Source organism: Portunus trituberculatus, chromosome 18, assembly GCF_017591435.1.
Source record: "Portunus trituberculatus isolate SZX2019 chromosome 18, ASM1759143v1, whole genome shotgun sequence".
Lineage (NCBI taxonomy): Eukaryota > Metazoa > Arthropoda > Malacostraca > Decapoda > Portunidae > Portunus > Portunus trituberculatus.
This window is the reverse complement of record NC_059272.1, coordinates 11327661-11345043: the sequence shown is the minus strand read 5'-3', so window position 1 is coordinate 11345043 and position 17383 is coordinate 11327661. Positions and strand designations below refer to the sequence as shown.

Below are 17383 nucleotides of genomic sequence, written 5' to 3'. Positions count from 1 at the left end.
GGCATCGCTTCACTGGGTGCTGTTGTCCTGACGAGGCATATAAGGATGGGTGGCTGCTGAGGAACACATTCTGCTGAGACGGCGGTTGTGGCGGGGGTGCTGGCGGCGGTGGTGGTGGTGGTGTGGGATTGATCAGGTCAGGTTCGTGTTGTGGTGATTACGACTGAACTGTGTGATTGTGGTTTTGATATTGGTGTCACTGTTGATGTGGTGATGGTGGTGGTGGTTGATGAATAATACGTAGTGGTGAGGGTGGAATGGTGGTGGTGGATAAGTGGATGGATAGATAGGGGTGATTTTGGAGTGGTGTAGAGGTTGATATGAGAGAGAGAGAGAGAGAGAGAGAGAGAGATGGTGATGGTGGTAGTGATAGGTTAGGTTAGGTCATATTGGAATGTTGACCTGCTTAAATGGAAGTAGGTTGGGTTGGGTTAGGTTAGGTTAGGTTGGGTTGGGTTAAGTTGGATTGGGTTGGTAATGCACTTAAAAATGACGTTAGTTTATCACATATACTACTCAATTTTACAGACCGGTTTTGTATTTAGGAATGTGTAGATCTGTGTGTGTGTGTGTGTGTGTGTGTGTGTGTGTGTGTGCATTGTGTGGAAATGTGGCGCCATTGTGTAAGCCGAAACCACGGAGAGCCTGTACAAGCTTCCCTCCCTATCCCTCCTCCCCGCCACACACACACACACACACACACACACACGTTGATAAGTGCCCCTCATCGTCTATTTTAGTTATCAATAGGTAGTAATTTGGAGTGAGTCATTCTCGATGCATTTAGCTTCTGGCATGTACACACACACACACACACACACACACACGGTAGCTCAGTGGTTAGAGCGCTGGCTTCACAAGCCAGAGGACCGGGGTTCGATTCCCCGGCCGGGTGGAGATATTTGGGTGTGTCTCCTTTCACGTGTAGCCCCTGTTCACTTAGCAGTGAGTAGGTACGGGATGTAAATCGAGGAGTTGTGACCTTGTTGTCCCGGTGTGTGGTGTGTGCCTGGTCTCAGACCTATCCGAACATCGGAAATAATGAGCTCTGAGCTCGTTCCGTAGGGTAACGTCTGGCTGTCTCGTCAGAGACTGCAGCAGATCAAACAGTGAAACACACACACACACACACACACACACACACACACACACACACACACACACACACACACTAATGGAATAAAAGTTCATACACGTACTGGTACGCTGTGTTTTGTTGCTGTACTGTGAGGTAGAATTCAGGGGCGTCGTTATGTGTAGTTGTTTCTCCTGATCTGGGTCAACGAGGTACCTTTATTACAAACTTGAAAATTCATAACCTGCGTCGTCTTGGCTAGTTTTTTCATTATTATTCTATTCGTGTTTATGTCTTGTTCCTGGAAGGTTTGATAGACTTTCCATTATTGTTAGATGTGTGTGTATGCTTTCCTTATATATTTCTTTTAACGCATGATCTTAGAATTCTGTTATTATATTAGTGGTATTTAACCCTTTGTTATTTGGTACATTTTCTCCTTATTTAATAATCAGTGAGACATCTTTACTTGTTCTTAGAGCCGCCTATGATCTTTAAACATGGTGGATATTGCCAAAACTATTCTTTTGAATCCCTTTACTTTTTGTGATACGTATAAGAGTTTCATGCGTTATTTTTGGTTCCAACTGTCTCGTATCGTAGTGAATGGGTTAATTAAGAGGTTTCATTTCCCTTGTATGTAAAATAAGTACATCCGTCTTGTATGCGTGAGGTATGCATGGTGATCATCGACACACCCACCAGTTCGTTAGTGTTCTGTTCAGACCTGTTACTGCAAGGTCAAGATTCTTTATACATTTCCGCTAAATTGTACCCTGAAGTGTGAATTCCCAGTAAGGTAATCAGCCGGCCCGCCACGCAGATAGTGTTATCAAGTGTGATAAAATGTTACAATACCCAAGCGTGGCAGGTGAGGCGTCGGTGTAATAGGGGAAGGACAGCCCCACCGCTACTTCCCATTCCCTAGTGGTGGCTGGCCGGGTGACGCCTCCTACCTCACCCTTGCATGGCTCAAGCTACTGGCCAGCTCTTTATGCAGTGTTGTCATTTTCTCTCCGTCACTTATTTCGATATAGAAGGAGAAATATCCACTTTCTACCTCTCCCACCTAGTTGATGTAGAAGAATGTTTGTACTCTGTTATCGCATGAACGTGTGTGTGTGTGTGTGTGTGTGTGTGTGTGTGTGTGTGTGTGTGTGTGTGTGTGTGTGTGTGTTTTTGGAAACGTGGACCTTATTGAACGTGCCGCAGGTAATCATGACTGACGACTCTCTCTCTCTCTCTCTCTCTCTCTCTCTCTCTCTCTCTCTCTCTCTCTCTCTCTCTCTCTCTCTCTCTCTCTCTCTCTCTCTCTCTCTCTCTCTCTCTCATACACATATGGTAAAATACAAACACAAACCAGAGAGACAAACATCCCGTCGTCTGGGTCACACTTTCACTTTTCATTCTTTTCCTAATACACTGTCGCCCACCCACCGGCCTCTCCATCTCTCCTCTTCCCTCCTCCCACTTCCTCTCATTTTCCTCATCTCCCTTCCCAGTCCTTTTCCAGTTCTCTTTCTATTTTTCACTATCATTTTTTTCCTGTTCTGGTTCCTTTTCTCCTTTTTTTTCAAATTTAATCTGCTTTTCCTTACTTTCTTTCTCTTTTCTCTCATCTTCCCTTCTCTTCCTTTCTCTTCCTTTTCATTTTGATGTTCAGTTATCTATTATTTTGTTTTCTCTCTGCAATTGGTTTTTTTTTCTTTCTTTTCTAATGTTCTTGATTTTTATTTATTTATTTATTTTTGTTGTGATACCATTGTCTGATATATTTTCACATGATTTGATAAAGTTCAGTTTAGTTCAATGACTTATCCTGATTTACTGGATATGTCTTATTTCAATTTTTTCATGGTCATATATTCCATTTTTTATGGGTTTTTTCAGTCGTGGTTGATTTTCCTCCATCGTTAGCTGATTGTTGATAGTTTTATATATTTGTCCTTCGTTATCATCATACATCTTTTTTTTTTTTATCAGTGTGTATATCTACCCTTATCATACTCCTTCAGTGATTTTTTTTCCAGAGGTTCAGTTTCTTTTCCTCTGCTCAGTACCAGCCTGCTCTGCTTTAACGTGATATTAGTTCGTGGCTTTTGTTGTCGTGTTTACCTCTCGTAGCTTGTTCGCCTCCTGTACTGTTTGTGCCCTTGAGTGTCTTTCTCTATTCCAGTGGCAGTCTTTCCTTGTGCGTGCCTTACATTGCTACATTGTTGGTACTGATTATGAATATTTATTGTACCCATAAAATTGTATGTATTGTGTTGTTCTCTTCCTTCGTTTTTCTCGTTTTTCTTCCTCCTCCTCTGTGATCTTTCTAAGTATGTTATATTTCACTTCTTGTCAGCCATCTGCAACACACACACACACACACACACACACACACACACACACACACACACACACACACACACACACACACTCACTCACTCACTCACTCAATGAGGTGTTTATGTAATTTTAGTCGTGTCTCTCTCTCTCTCTCTCTCTCTCTCTCTCTCTCTCTCTCTCTCTCTCTCTCTCTCTCTCTCTCTCTCTGATTATCGTTAGAATTGTTTTTTCAATGTTTTAAATTCAAAGAGCTTGTATGGTGTTTGTGTGTGTGTTTGTGTTTGTATTGGTGTGTTTGTGTGTGGGGGGGGTGGCTGGAATTTTGTGTCAGTGGGTCGGGGTGGAAAATTTAAGCAGGTTTTTGGGTTGGATGAGTGACTAGCCGTGCCTGTGTAACTCGTTGCTGCTGCTACTACTAATACTACTGTTGCTGCTGCTGCTTTTTTTTTTTTTTTTTTTTTTTTTTTTTTCGTTAGGCTCCACTACGTCATCACTTCACATCTATTTATCTTTTCTTGCCTCTCACACTTATATAGTGTACGGTGCTTTTGATGTAGTCTTTCTCTTCATCATTCTTGCTTATTTATTTATTTATTGTATACTTTATATACTACTTAATATAGCTTATCGCAAAGAACATCCATGTAAGAATCAACAGATTTTTTATTGTTTACTTGTGTTCTTTATGCATTGTATATACAAATGATGTGACACTTAGCCCTCTTTTCTCCATCTCATGTTTTTTTTTCTAATTTAATTGGCATTGTCTCTGTTTCCCTTATCCCACACACTTTCAGTTTTGTCACCCATCACCAATTTAAGTCTCTACCTTGTTTTCTAACCGTGCTGGCACGTAGAAACCCTTGTATTCGTCGAGCACGTGAATGTAATGCGGTGTTGCGAAGCGGATGGTGAGCGAGAAAACAAGATCTAGAAGTCGTGTTGTGTCTGCCGAGAATACCAAGTGTGTGTGTGTGTGTGTGTGTGTGTGTGTGTGTGTGTGTGTGTGTGTGTGTGTGTGTGTGTGTGTGTGTGTGTGTGTGTGTGTGTGTGTGTGTGTGTGTGTATTACTTATATTTACCTAGTTGTATTGTACAGGGTTCGAGCGAGGCTCTAAGTGTCCTGTCTTCATATCTCCACTTATATATATATATATATATATATATATATATATATATATATATATATATATATATATATATATATATATATATATATATTTTATATATATATATTATTTTTTTTTAAGCTATGCATATTATGTGCTCAAACAACTTCATCATTCAATGCATTCCACTTTTCCACCGTTCTATGTGGAAAATGTATTTTCCAATATCCTTCACACACTGCCTCTTCCTAATCTTCTTTGCATGTCTTCTTGTCATCCCGTGTGTGTGTGTGTGTGTGTGTGTGTGTGTGTGTGTGTGTGTGTGTGTGTGTGTGTGTGTGTGTGGTTAGGTGGTGGGAGAGGGGCCAGTAATCTTTTTCCACGTCATGTATAGTAGTACCAGGTGAAATGCGTCTTGATAAGTGAGCATGAGCAAGAAGTAGGTGAGCTTTGGTATCCTTGTTGTTCTTGTTCTTGTTCTTTTTTTTCGTCGTTCTTCTCAGTTTATTCATTGCGCGTGGTCTTTTTTTTTTCCCCGTGTTTTGTGAAGAGTTTTGATTTGTGTGGGGTGTTTCAGTGAGTCCGTTCATCAGTCAGTTTAGCTCCGGCGATTATGTACAGTACGTGCTTCCTACTGACTGGAGAATGCAATGCAGAGTAACGCAGGACTAATGGTGGACGAGTAACTTTTTGAGGCTTTGGTGTTAAAGAGTGGTGGGGAGGCGGGGGAAGAATATTTGCAAAGCCTCATGAGAGAGGTAAGTGATTGAATAATGAAAAATACGAACCAGTGAAATGTAGCAAAAGGGGAAAACAGTTTATTTTATTCTTTTTATCTTTGGATTCACCCATGCTGACACAACGTTCAACTTACCTTTCTCTCTCTCTCTCTCTCTCTCTCTCTCTCTCTCTCTCTCTCTCTCTCTCTCTCTCTCTCTCTCTCTCTCTCTCTCTCTCTCTCTCAGACTGAGTCGGGTTGAGAAAGATGGCTGACATGATGCTTACCTACTGAAATCCGAGTTGACATGTGGCTTTATGTAGAAAAAAAAATGTGAGGGTGCTTCATCTTTACATTTACTACATAAAGAATGTAAAAGTAGTCAACTTGACTCGTTCATTTTCTGCACAGCGCAAGTTAACTGACCTAGGCCGGGAGCACACAAGCGACTCCGGGCCCACGTCGTGGCAGGGATGTAGCTCTCCATAAGCTTCCATACTTGAGAAGCTGTTAGTGTGTCCCATGAACGATTTGTTGTTTAATGTTCACATGTGTATGTATGATGTTTGAACGGTTGTTGTTGATTGGTGTCGTTCAGTTCAAAACGTGTTGTTGATAGAATTGTTTATGGGTAGTTTATACGTTGTAATTTGAAAGCTGTTTGTGATCATGCTGCTGCTGCTGCTTTTATAACATCAACAATTAAAAACTGGTAATATGGAAAGTGAATAAAGAAATATCAGATAATACCACTTAGGGAAGTTAAGCGTGGAATAAGGTCCAAGCATTGTCACGTGGACACTGCTTGACCGGGAATGGAAGTGCTATGAGGACTGGCCAAGTTCATAGCTTGGTCTTACAGTTTAGCTTTGTTAATTCAAATATGAAATGAAGTTTACATGACCACTTAAACTCCTTGCAGGATATGATGCTCGCGCCACTTGACCGCCATCCCGTGTCGGCGGCTTCATCGCCGCTCACGAGGCTTTTCTCACGCGAGTAAATCCCTTGAGTCCGTGAGAACTATATTCTTCAGAGATGAGTCGACGGTCAGTCAGTTTAGGTCCGAGCAGGTGACGTGTTATTCTAAACTTGCACAATTGACGTATTTTGTAAGCTGTGAAGCATTGTCCTGAACACACACACACACACACACACACACACACACACACACACACACACACACACACACACACACACACACACACACACACACACACACACGCCCGTAGCTCAGTGGTTAGAGCGCTGGCTTCACAAGCCAGAGGACCGGGGTTCGATTCCCCGGCCGGGTGGAGATATTTGGGTGTGTCTCCTTTCACGTGTAGCCCCTGTTCACCTAGCAGTGAGTAGGTACGGGATGTAAATCGAGGAGTTGTGACCTTGTTGTCCCAGTGTGTGGTGTGTACCTGGTCTCAGGCCTATCCGAAGATCGGAAATAATGAGCTCTGAGCTCGTTCCGTAGGGTAACGTCTGGCTGTCTCGTCAGAGACTGCAGCAGATCAAACAGTGAAACACACACACACATGGATAAATAAAGTTTAAAACATCTGTACAGTGTGCACGCTTTCCTCTACCGTCATTGCATCAGCAGGATGCCACAAAGTACGAGTAAAATAAAATCAGTTTATTTACTTTGGCAGATACAAGTATATTGTTAGGATAATGGTAATAGTCCTGGTAACCTAGCGTCACTATCACCATGTGACTTGTGTTGCCAAGCAAAATGTTAGGTTCGTTGGGTGCTCGAATGCAGCACCTATGATCAACAGAGCTGACAGTACACGTGATGAAGGATGAACATAGTTAGCTTGGAAACATTGCCTGCAGTGAAATAACCCGCGTTTTAAGCGTGTTTGCCTGATTCTATTGACAAGCATTATGCAGCATCGGTAGGAAAACATCTATGATGCCCAGTGCTTTTCACTGTGACCTTTGAAAAAAAGTCACACCCATTGTTGTCAACGAGGACTTGGACTTGAACGTTTTTTTAGACAAGAACAGCATTCCTTACATTGGAATGTCTGTGACTTCAGGATGTGAACGTATTAATTTTAATTTTTTAGATAACTGGATGGGAAAGAAAAACTCTACCCTGATCTAGAAAATAAGGGAACACATTGCTGGATGCACTGACCCTCACTCCACCGTTAAGGCCGTTTCACACTGTAGACAAGCCACACGACACGCGAGAATCGGGATGACTTTGGTTGCAATGGGTATGCTCACACCGGGCGCGATGCTAGGTAAGACATTCACTGTGGTGGATGCTGGTTGACTTGACAGTTATTGACGTGGAGGAGTAGGAGGAGGTGGATGAGGAAGAGGAGTTATTAATGTTATCTTTAGCCTTGAATAATAAGAGGATAAGGAATTGGGTATATCAAGCAAATATGAAACGACTGGAATGTTGCGTAAGACCAACAATGTTCCCACGGCGGAGATCCCTGCTGGCCTTCACCCCGTGTGCTCCTCACCTCGGTGAGGAGCCCAGCCGCCACCCTGTGGTGGCGGCTGGGCTAAACCATGTTTTCTCTCTCTCTCTCTCTCTCTCTCTCTCTCTCTCTCTCTCTCTCTCTCTCTCTCTCTCTCTCTCTCTCTCTCTCTCTCTCTCTCTCTCTCTCTCTCTCTCTCTCTCTCTCTCTCTCTCTCTCTTTATGGAATTAACATGTGATTGAAAATGTAATTTGGAGCTGGATATTCAGATAGTCAGATGCCAGAAATATGTACGTGCTCCTGGCCGCAGTGTACATATACGTATAGTATAAAAATGGAATTGTCATACCAAAGACAGCGCTATGTGATATACTGAATATTGCTAATTAGTCAATTCCCTAAAACACTTTTTAACCATTATGAACACAACACTGGAATTTAGAATATCACGCCGGAATATCTGTCTAATCATACTCGTATGTTATCTTACTTTATAAGTACATGTGTAAGACCTTCAAAATGCCCGATCAATCTGATAAAATAAAAATTGTTTTGCATACTTTTTGTGCGAGTTTAGTGTGTCTATTTGTTGCTCTTCCGATAGTGATGGAGGCACCGTGCTAGTAAAGCAGGATTGGAAGGAACATGGTGGAGCAATTCCGTTGACATAGGTGGTGGGGGACGGGCTTACGGGGTGACCTCTTCCCGGGGAGGGACCCGAACCAGAGATTGATGAAGGTAACGGGGGTTGGCCACGCTCAGCTTCCTCTCGGTGCCTATCTGTTGTAATTTTTCCTTAGCTGGGATGACCTTGACACGTCTGTTCAGTGGCTCTTGTGTCCTCTACAGTCTGCACCTACTGCCTCATTCCTTCCGTGACGAGAGAGAGAGAGAGAGAGAGAGAGAGAGAGAGATGGGGGGAGGGGGCCTCTCCTAGTTAGAGCGGCTAGACAGTTTGGTTCACGTAATCTTTCAAGAGGTGAGTTGGCGTTGGAAGTGAAACATTATGGCGCCGGGGTGGGCGGGTTAGGAACTCACAGACTGGGTGGAGTCTGTGGCGCCGTCCCCTAGCCGGCTCCGGATATCTTGGCTGGGAGGATGGTTAGGGACAATTCTGGAACTGTGATCTTCTAAATATTCGTACAGGAAACATCGACATGCGCTGGATGTGTGTAATGATGGTTCACTTTTACGACCACCGCGTAGTGTCACGTCGTCGCTCTCCTTTCTATCACAACCACAAGGTGTACCATTCAGAGAAGACGACACTTGTGTGACTTCCCACGCTCGTACCTGGAACAGCTGCCCCCCCGGCCCCTGTATGAGGTGAAGCGCGAGGTGCGATGAATGACACATGCACGCGTCTGCAATAGGTTACTTAATGACGTAAATTGTATATGCCAAACATTTAAGAAAAATTGAACCTAAAAAGGATATATCTTTGTAAGGTGTTCATAGAGTGTTGTACAACGAGTTGAAGTGCAGGAGGCGGGAGTTGTTATTGGTATGTGAGGGAGTGGAGCCAACAGGATGTACGTAGTCCGATAACACATTATCATCACCGCCCCACTATTATTGTAGCTTACTTTTAGGTCTGTTTTCTAAAGAGATGGCAATGTTACTATGATTCTTATCCACCTTTTTCAATCACACATTTCATCCTCCTCGTAACAGCCATATTTTCTTGGGTTCTCTTATAACCTCAGGATTTATAATTTGAATCACGCTATTTCCCCTCATTTGTCCAACTGTTTCGTGCACAATGGTTTTCTTTGCATTTCCATATTTTTCACTCTTTATGCTTACCCTGTGTTCTTCAGTTCATGGTATGTAGTCTTCTTTCTTTGCACCACACCGTGATGTGATTTGATGTGATTTGATTGATCAAGAATGAATCGGTCTAGACCTTAGTTGCAACAGTTGTATAATGAGTTGATTAGTGTGTGTGTGTTTCACTGTTCGATTCACTGTTTGATCTGCTGCAGTCTCTGACGAGACAGCCAGACGTTACCCTACGGAACGAGCTCAGAGCTCATTATTTCCGATCTTCGGATAGGCCTGAGACCAGGCGCGCACCACACACCGGGACAACAAGGTCACAACTCCTCGATTTACACCCCGTACCTACTCACTGCTAGGTGAACAGGGGCTACACGTGAAAGGAGACACACCCAAATATCTCCACCCGGCCGTGGAATCGAACCCCGGTCCTCTGGCTTGTGAAGCCAGCGCTCTACCGTGTGTGTGTGTGTGTGTGTGTATTTACCTAGTTGTAGTTTTACAGGGCCTGGGCTTTATGCTCGTGTGGTCCCGTCTCCATATCTACACTTATCCAATTTTTCTTTAAAACTATGTACACTCTTTGCTGATACCACTTCCTCACTCAAACTGTTCCAAGTCTCAACACATCTTTGCGGGAAACTAAATTTTTTAACATCTCTCAGACATCGTCCCTTCCTTAGTTTCTTACTATGCGATCTTGTGCTTCTAAAGTCATATTCTTCTCTCAGGATCAGTTTCTCATTATCCACTTCATCCATTCCATTAATCAATTTATAAACTTGTATCAGATCCCCTCTCTCTCTTCTCTGCTCCAAGATTGGTAGATCCATTGCCTTTAGTCTCTCCTCATATGCCATCCCTTTAAATTCTGGAACCATTCTTGTAGCCATTTTTTGTAGTCTCTAATTTTCTTATGTGTTTCTTTTTATGGGGAGTCCACACAACTCCTGCGTGTGTGTGTGTGTGTGTGTGTGTGTGTGTGTGTGTGTGTGTCAACATACTCTCTCCTTGCTTTTATGATATTGAATATTTTATTTTGATGTTTAAACTTTGAAATGGGTATTAAAGTGAGCATTGGTGCTGTAGCTTATCTTGTGAGCTTAGCATAGTGTGATTAAAGCTGCTTTGTCACAAGATAAGGCATATTACATTTTGTATCTTAATCTAAGATCTAGATGGATGATATTTCATGATACAGCATACCAAAATTTATCAGTTAATAGAACCTGGTACCAAAATCTAATTTAATCAGTTACTCATTGTCAAGAGCAAACATCCTTAGTGACTGATTTTCTGTGGGCTTATTTACAGTGATTGCTTTGTTATGTGCTCCTTTCATTGAACTTTTAGTAATTATTGCCTTTTTTCCATTCAGGCATCTACTATAGATGGAAGGAGGAAGGGTGCTTGTCTGTTCTGCCAAGAATACTTCATGGACCTTTATCTTCTGGCTGAACTAAAGACAATTTCACTCAAAGTCACTACAGTGGACATGCTCAAGCCACCACCAGATTTCAGGTATATATCATGGATTTTTTTTTAATAAGTGTACACTATAAAGAAAAATCACTGTAAAGGCAGAATAGTGAGAATTCATGGTTGAAAAGATGTTGGTATTTTTTTTTAAGAAAAAAAAATTCATTGCAGCCTTTTTTATGGCACACCTATACATGTGACTCTGGACACGAGTTAAAATTACTGATTATTCATTGTGCACTTTGATTGAGGAAGTATTGAACTTATATAGAATGCAAATAATCTTGTTGTTCAGCTTACATATGAATATGTGTTTTGTTAACAACTTCATCAATGATTATACGTCTTAATATAGGCTGTCATTGTACATACAACTGAACTTGGAGGAATGAAAATGGTTAAAATGTATAATGTGTGTATCTGTGGATGTATGAATGCATGGTCACCCCTTATCTCAGTCAGTAATTAACCCACAATGATATCAACCTAGTATATGAAGAAATCTTGTATTCATTTTTTCCTTTTCCATGATTATTTATCTATTTATTATTTTCTACTTATTTACTGTTTCTTTTCGTAATTCACTTACAAACAGATTCATATTTAAGTTAAGAACCTGATTTTTATCTTTAATGTTCAACCCTTTAACCCATTAAAATACCATTATATTACCAAATGTCTAATGATATAATGTTCATTGTCATGAGACATATCATTAATTGTACAGAATAGACCAGGCACCAAACTACCAAAACATAGTTTTGACATATGAGTCTAAAAGGTTTTGCAGTTTTGCACTTGCACCCTAGACTTCATAGTATTAAGCTGTCTGTACCTCTGCTGTTTGATTGAATTTTGCTTGGCAACTTATACAAAGTTATAAAGGAGGATTATAGCAATATCATTCTACTACTAACCAAGACACTGATGGCGAGTTTGTCCTTTTGGTTCTACATGCCTCATATAATACCATAAACACAATGGTTTTATTTATTTTTTTTATTTTTACATGTTGTCTCATAGGATAAGAGCAATGACAAATGCCTTTTTTTCAAAATTATTTAAGAAGAAAGCTAAAGAATGGAGGCTGAAAAAGATGCTTGAAAATTAAATCAAAGATACTAATTGTTTATGAAGATTATTTGAAACATAGAAGAATAGAAAAAAAAAAAAACTACCCATATGAAAGAAGTACTACTGGTAGAGATTGAAGTTCTGTGGTGGCCATTATGTGGTTCCTGGAGAGAGAGAGGCATCAGGGACTAATTGTATTCAGTATATTTTATAGTTTTCAATACATTCTAATTCATTTGAGTAATTTTATATTTTCTTTTTTTTTTTCTGAAAACCTCTAGTTTATTTTTAATTACTATAATCTAATTCCTAAAAATCAGTGGGCACTTTTGCATTATATTTTCAAGCTTTCATCCATATTTATGCAAACCACTAAGTCTTTATGTTTACTCAACTGCACATTATTATTAAATTTCATTGTCATGAATATCAGTCATGAATATCAATTCTATGTAAAATTTGTTTGCAGATATTTATATTCTTTGATAATGCTTGCAGAATTTAGATGCATTACTGCACTGTGTTTTGGTATTTGTTGAAAACTTATTTTACAGGTCAAATTTTGAGGCCACTCCTCCTCCCATTCTGATTGACAATGGCCTGGCAGTTTTGGAGAATGACAAGATTGAGAGACACATCATGAAGAATATCCCAGGAGGTCATAATCTTTTTGTACAAGACAAGGATGTTGCACAGCGAACAGAAAATGTGTACAGTGTAAGTAGTTTTTTTTTTATATCTATTTGAGATTTTCTTTATCTGCACATGTATTCTTAGGCCAGCCTATCCTCCTGATAATGACTTTGTGTCTTGATACCTTCTTCAACTTTATATTGATTTCTGTAAAATCACAGTCTTGGAACTAATTTTCCATCTGTGGAATATCATCTTACCTTTTCCACCCTTCAGTTATTTTTCACTGAAACCCAGGTGGCTGTGGCTCTTGATAGCTTGTTCTTACATAGTGCCTCTATCAGTGTTTCACTAAAACTACATTTCACTTATGCAGACTTCCTCTCAAGACATGAATTTTCCACTGAGATCTCTTAGTAAATTCATCTGAGCTGTATATCTCTTGCTTAAATTTGCATACCACCTAACACCTATTTGACTTAAAAGAAGAGTAAATTCTAATCCCTTAAAGATATAGTTTTCAGCTTTGTCTGTCATTGTTTACTTTTTTGCTTCAATTTCACTTTTGTATATAGCCAACAGGTACTGGTGCTGGACTTTATCTACATTCCAGATTGCCTTGAGACATACCAAACTTTCTCAACCTTTATCTGATTTCTAACCCTTCTACATATGCTATAAAATTGTTCTCTCTGTTGTACTTGAACAACCTGAATAATTTCTTTATCTTGTTCAATTACCTCAAGTCTCCTCTGTTCCTTCTTCAGTGGAAGTATTTGACATTACACTCCTGCCAAATGGGAAGTCTTGTAATATTCCTATTATGATTTCCAAAAAATTTGTTTTATTTTTCTGAGAACCATCCTTTTGTGTATAGTGCACAGCAGGTAATTGTCTTTAGGTTGGATTCATATGTTATGCATTATGGAAAAGGAAAAGTAACTTTGGAAAGTGATATTTTATTGTAGTGTATGGATGTGATGGAAGTTGAAAGGGAGTTCTGGAAAAGTAAGGAATTGCTTTTGAGAGGAAGTAGAGATGTGTGACTTGGATACTTTAGAGGATAAAGATTGTTTGTTAATTATTGGAGGAAAGACTAAAGTTAAAATATTTTGAAATAATTAATTAAGTTTAAAGAGAAAGGGCTGTGAAAAGTAGGTGAGTCATGGGGATCTGGGGATCACTTGCAAGTATTTTGAAAGGGAGAAATATGACTATGATTATAAAGTTTCATATTCTTCTACCAACATTATTATGTGGATCAGGGACATGAATATGTAATAGAGTACAATATTCAAGAGAACTTACTTTGGAAATATACTGAGAGAAGCATGTGATGTTACAAGATATGTTGTTAGCACCAGTACATATGTTGTGAATTGTTGAGTGGTGGAATGGGTGAATAGGGACTCATTGAGATACCCTGGCTTTTATTTATATGATGAAGAGCACAGGGTTTATACAGAAGGTGTATGCCAATGAAACTGAAGCTCATCAAATGAGAGGAAGGCCACTTGGAAGATGGAAGAATGAGATGAAGAAATTGATGCATTGAGAAATTGTTAGTAGAGGCTGAACATTTGAACAAGCAAGAAAGTAATGTTTGGATAAGGAAAGATAGAGATTCTTCTGTTACTCCTGGTGGTAGCAAGCTGTCAGAGTTAGATAGATTGATAGATAGAAAAATGGTAAGGTTTCAATAAATGTGTTTGTATTTCTGCATTAATATCTATTCTCTAAGAAGAATATTTCTTTTGAGGATACTCATATAGTATTCTATATACCTATGTATTTTAGGAAACTGAAGTATGATCTTGAAATGAGTTTTTTATCATGATTATACCAATACATCAAAGGTTTTACTGTTTAAATTCTAATCCAAGTAATGTGATAAAATGTGTTTCCTATCTATTCTTGCATTTTTTTGAAGGTGCAAAAGTAAATGTTGATTCTTTTCACAGAGTTCCTAAGATCCTGCAGGAAGGATTTATTTTAGTGTACTTTTGTATGTTCTTTTGCTGCTGTTTGAAAATTATAATTTTTTTATTTTTCAGAAATTCAAGCTGATGCTTTTAAAGCGTGATGACAACTCCAAGAACATCCTGTTGAACTACCTTCGCAAGATCAATGACCATCTTGGGGAGAGAGGGACAAGGTTCCTTACTGGAGATACAATGTGTTGTTTTGACTGTGAGCTTATGCCTAAGTTACAGCACATTAGGGTGGCTGGTAAGTTGGCCATTCTTATTACTGTATAGAGAAGAGAAAAATTATGATTTTCATTCATCTTTGTCATAGTTGTGAGCCATTTTCATTGCTACCATTGATCTGTATTAAGGAGAGCAATGGTTACATAGCTTATGCTTTCAAAAGTTGTGGGTAATTAAATACCATGACAGATACATTGGCCCTGTTCAAGGTAAGTAGTAAGGGGACTAAAATTTAGAGAGATGATCATTATTGATGATTCTATGTTCTTATGTATGTTCATTTTTCATCTCTCCTTGAATCAATCTGGGTGAATGTAGAGCTACACTTTCAAAGGACTCGTTTCATATCTGCTGATTGACAGCCAAACTCAGCTTGCTACATTTTTGCAGCATGTGCACAGTACACTTGTGCCATCAAGCCATTCCCACAAAACTCAATATAGCCAGCCATCAACATTTGCATTGACTATATGATAAAACATCCATGAATATTTGCAAAAAAACTTTCCCCATCCTCCTCATATATATGTTGTTTGGAATTTTGTTTTCTCTTCTTATTGGGAAGACTCGCTGGTAGCATAACAACTTAAATTGATCTGTGATGCCTGTGTCCTAGAGAATATTTCACCTCGACCACTGGTGCATCGGCTCAAATCAGGGCATTCCCACAACACAGTCATTGCTTTGAAATTGTGAGCAGTTGATCTAAAAGCTCAAATAAACCTAAACATAAGGAGAAATACCTTTCTCTCTCTCTCTCTCTCTCTCTCTCTCTCTCTCTCTCTCTCTCTCTCTCTCTCTCTCTCTCTCTCTCTCTCTCTCTCCAAGAAATCTCAATTACTAGATAGAAAAGCTTAGATGGAGTTGAGAGATAAGTTATATGAGGAATGTAGAAACAGGGAATGAGGAGGTTGAGGAAGCAGACAGAGTATAGCTTAATATTATTGACACATCACAACTTCTGGACTATGATATTTACCTATTAAAATCCCCTGAGTTGACCTGTCACTCTAACTAGAAATGAGTGCTGCTTTATCAAGAAAGGAGTTGTCTGTACATTACCTAAGGGTCTTTTTATACATCATTCCATTTAAGTACAAGTGCAATACAACCAATTGATTTATGGGTAAATTTATATATACAGTCAACTCTCTATTAACGTGAGTTTGAATAACTTGATTTTGGTTAGATGCCACTTGATATTTAAGGAGATATGATTAAATAACGCAATTTATTTAATTTAGCAGGGGTTAACTCAACTCGATGACATCATGTACACTCATGTTGCTTCTGGGGGTGAACTGCACTGAGACCCTCTCAACCAGATTTTTAAACAATACCTTCCACCTTCTGGGAGAAATCTGTATTCTTAATACCAAATGCTGCCTTCCTGCAGCTCAGGAAGGCAATGATTAGGCAGGATGTACCTTCACCGCGAAGGCGAAACAAGACCCATGTCTTCGTCATTACCTTTGCATAAATTTTGCCTAAATACCTGTCATTATTTTTTTGAAAACTAATTAACCTTAGAAACAGAAACATATAGGTTATCGTTCAAATAGCCTACTTTACAAAACTTTTAATTGGAACCAAACCCTATGGTGGAATCCATGAAACTTGTCAATAGCATATCCATAATAACAAAGCCTTAGAGAACGACCTGATCTGAGGAACAACATTGCCACCACCAGCTTTCTCCATCTCCCAAGATTTCTATCAGAATTCAACTTAGCTCATGATCAGTTGTATGTCTTTGTCGCTTGATAAGTACCCATTTATATAGATAGTTGGTGGACAGTCTTCTTCCCATAGTCTGCATAGTTGAAGGAGATGGCGATTCTCTCCTGTGTTAAGGTCACTATACGGCCACCTATGCTTTTATTTAGAAACACTTTACCTGGCTGACCAAGTCTATTAATAAATCATGCTCAGCAGCAATAATAGGGCTGGTTCTCTTCGTAAAATTTTCCATGTTGCCTGTGGTGGAACAGTGAGGCACTGTGGTCTGGACTGCAAGGCTCAAGCAGTTGATGTGATGATAAACAAATACCGCCATCAGATTATACTCATGGTTTATTTTGATAAATGCATTAATAATAAATATATGGAATAATATTCCTGGCATATAAACTCATACAACAAATCACATTGAAATAATAACTTTATGATTTCCTGGATGAGAAAGATGTGCAGGTGAAATCGTGTGTTTTTATTGTTTCTGTGACTTATGATTTATTAATAATCAATAGTATTTTTAAGGTTTGAATATATAGTAATCGCCCGCGTATCCGGATCACCACTATCCAGAGCTGCCCCAAGCATATTCAAACCTACCGCGTGAGCGATCCCTCGCTCCCGCTAGGCATCATATATATATATATATATATATATATATATATATATATATATATATATATATATATATATATATATATATATATATATATATATATATATATATATATATATATATATATATATATATATATATATATATATATATATATATATATATATATATATATATATATATATAT

At 39.2% G+C, this 17383-nt stretch overlaps 1 protein-coding gene across 1 annotated transcript in view; it reads left to right on the top strand.

Moving 5' to 3' along the window:
• Positions 1-17114, top strand: part of LOC123505484 (chloride intracellular channel exc-4-like) — a 50284-nt gene extending 33170 nt beyond the window's left edge. Inside the window, exons 2-4 of the mRNA XM_045256833.1 lie at positions 10829-10971; positions 12558-12720; positions 14691-17114. Coding sequence (XP_045112768.1) covers positions 10829-10971; positions 12558-12720; positions 14691-14894 — 510 coding nt within the window. The 3' untranslated portion in view covers positions 14895-17114. The remainder of the gene's footprint in view (positions 1-10828; positions 10972-12557; positions 12721-14690) is intronic.
• The last annotated feature ends 269 nt before the right edge of the window (positions 17115-17383 follow it).